General features: G+C 43.7%; 1 protein-coding gene across 1 annotated transcript in view; it reads right to left on the reverse strand.

The window, feature by feature from the left end:
- Nucleotides 1-1,928, reverse strand: part of EMR1 (egf-like module containing, mucin-like, hormone receptor-like 1) — a 203,113-nt gene that overhangs the window by 146,133 nt on the left and 55,052 nt on the right. The window contains 2 exon segments of the mRNA XM_006869008.1: nucleotides 777-881; nucleotides 1,002-1,170. Of these exon segments, the coding sequence (XP_006869070.1) occupies nucleotides 777-881; nucleotides 1,002-1,170 (274 nt within the window).

The following is a 1,928-nucleotide window of genomic DNA, read 5'->3' on the forward strand; positions in this document are numbered from 1 at the left end:
GATCGGACATTGTTTCATTCTGCTGTGCATGGGGTCGCTATGAGTCGGTTCTGACTCGATGGCACCTGACAACAACAATGCTGAAAAGCAAGTTTCAGAGTCTCTTCTGACATCCACTTTGGTCTTTTCCTCCTTTTTCTTCTTAAGGGCCTCCTGTTTTCTTTCTGGATGATGCTGTTCACGTCATCCCAGAACTCTTCTGGTCTTTGACTATTACATGTACCTCACATAATGGAATACACAGGAATCAAATTGACTGCATCTTTGGGAAGAGACAGTAGAAAAGCTCCATATCATCAGCCTGAACAAAGTTAGGGGCAGACTGTGGAATAGAATATTAATTGCTTATGTCCACGTTCAGGCTGAAGATGAAGAAAACTAGAAGTCCATAAGAGCCAAACTATGACCTTGAACATATCCCAGCTGATTTTAGAGATCACCTCCAGAGGAAATTTGATTTTATGGGGCATCTATAAAATCACTGTGAGTCAGAATTGACTCAATGGCAGTTGGTTTATCTTTTAAGGTGAAAAGATTACTATATCTTTCCTCTACAAAGCAGCTGGAGGATTTGAGTCTCCAGCCTTCACTGTTTGCAGTCCAGCATTTCAACCACTGCATCACCATGTTCATTGTACCCTTCACGGTGTTATAAAAAGGGAAAACAGATGGGGAGATAGTCATATACAGGAGGTAAAAAGCAAGCACCAACAACCTTGCCAAGACACTCTCTTCCATCTGACTAGGACCTGGTTGAAACATGTCAAATCTCTTACCGTTTTGGAAGTGGAGGGGATGGAAGACAAAAAGACCCCTGAGACCTGGGACTGGGAACTGGCCTTGGATTTCCTGATAATCCATCGCCTGTATTCTGCTCGAACCTGGAGAGGAAGACAGTAACAGTGAGTGAATCAACCCAGATGCAGGAACATGGGTCTACACAGGCATGTCCCACATAGGGGGCGGGGATTTAGAGATGAGAAGTGGCAGCAGTCACACACCTGACGGCTGAGCAGGCAGTGGATGAGGAAGATGAAGGCCCCCTGCAGGCTGTTGATGATGGTGAAGACGTAAGCCATGAGACTGGCTATGCCTCCAATCTGGAAAAAGCCCAAGACCCAGGAGCAACCTAAGACAAAAAGCTGGGCAAAGGCCTTGAACGTCAGTAACCTGGGGGAGAAGAATTTATAAAAGATAAGTTTCAAGGAGGCGCTTCTGTGTGGTGCAAATGCTTAAGCACTCAACTGGTAGCTAAAAGGTTGGCAAATCAAACCCACCCAGAGGCACCTTGGAAGACAGGCCTGGTGATGTGCTTCTGAAAGTTTACAGCCTTGAAAATCCTACGGAGCAGTTCTATTCTGCACACCTGGATTCACCATAAGTCAGCATCTACTTGAGGGCAATTAGCAGGAATACCAATGCTTGGAGATATTCTATTCTGCACACACGGGGTCTCCATGAGTCAGAATCAACTCAAGGGCAATACTCATACTTTCCAAAAGTTGTCAATAGCTTATCATGATCCACACAATTGAAAATCTTTGCATAGTCAATAAAGTACAAGTAAACATCTTTCTGGTATTCTCTGCTATCAGCCAAGATCCATCGGACATCAGCAATGATATTCCTCCTTCCATGTCCTCTTCTAAATACAGCTTGAACCTCTAGAAGTTCTCTGTCAATGTATGTTTGGAGCCGTTTCTGTATTACCTTTAGTAAAACTTTACTTGCATGAAATATCAAAGATACTGTCCAATGATATCCCAGTTCTGTTGAATCACCTCTCTTTGGAATGGGCACAAATACAGATGTTTTCCAATCAGTTGGCCAGATCTTCCAAATTTCTTGTCATAGATGAACGAGTGCTTCCAGTGCCACCTCACTCTCTTGAAAGATTTCAATTTTTATTCCATCAGTTCCTGGTGCCT

The sequence above is a fragment of the Chrysochloris asiatica genome, unplaced genomic scaffold (assembly GCF_000296735.1).
Source record: "Chrysochloris asiatica unplaced genomic scaffold, ChrAsi1.0 scaffold00125, whole genome shotgun sequence".
NCBI lineage: Eukaryota > Metazoa > Chordata > Mammalia > Afrosoricida > Chrysochloridae > Chrysochloris > Chrysochloris asiatica.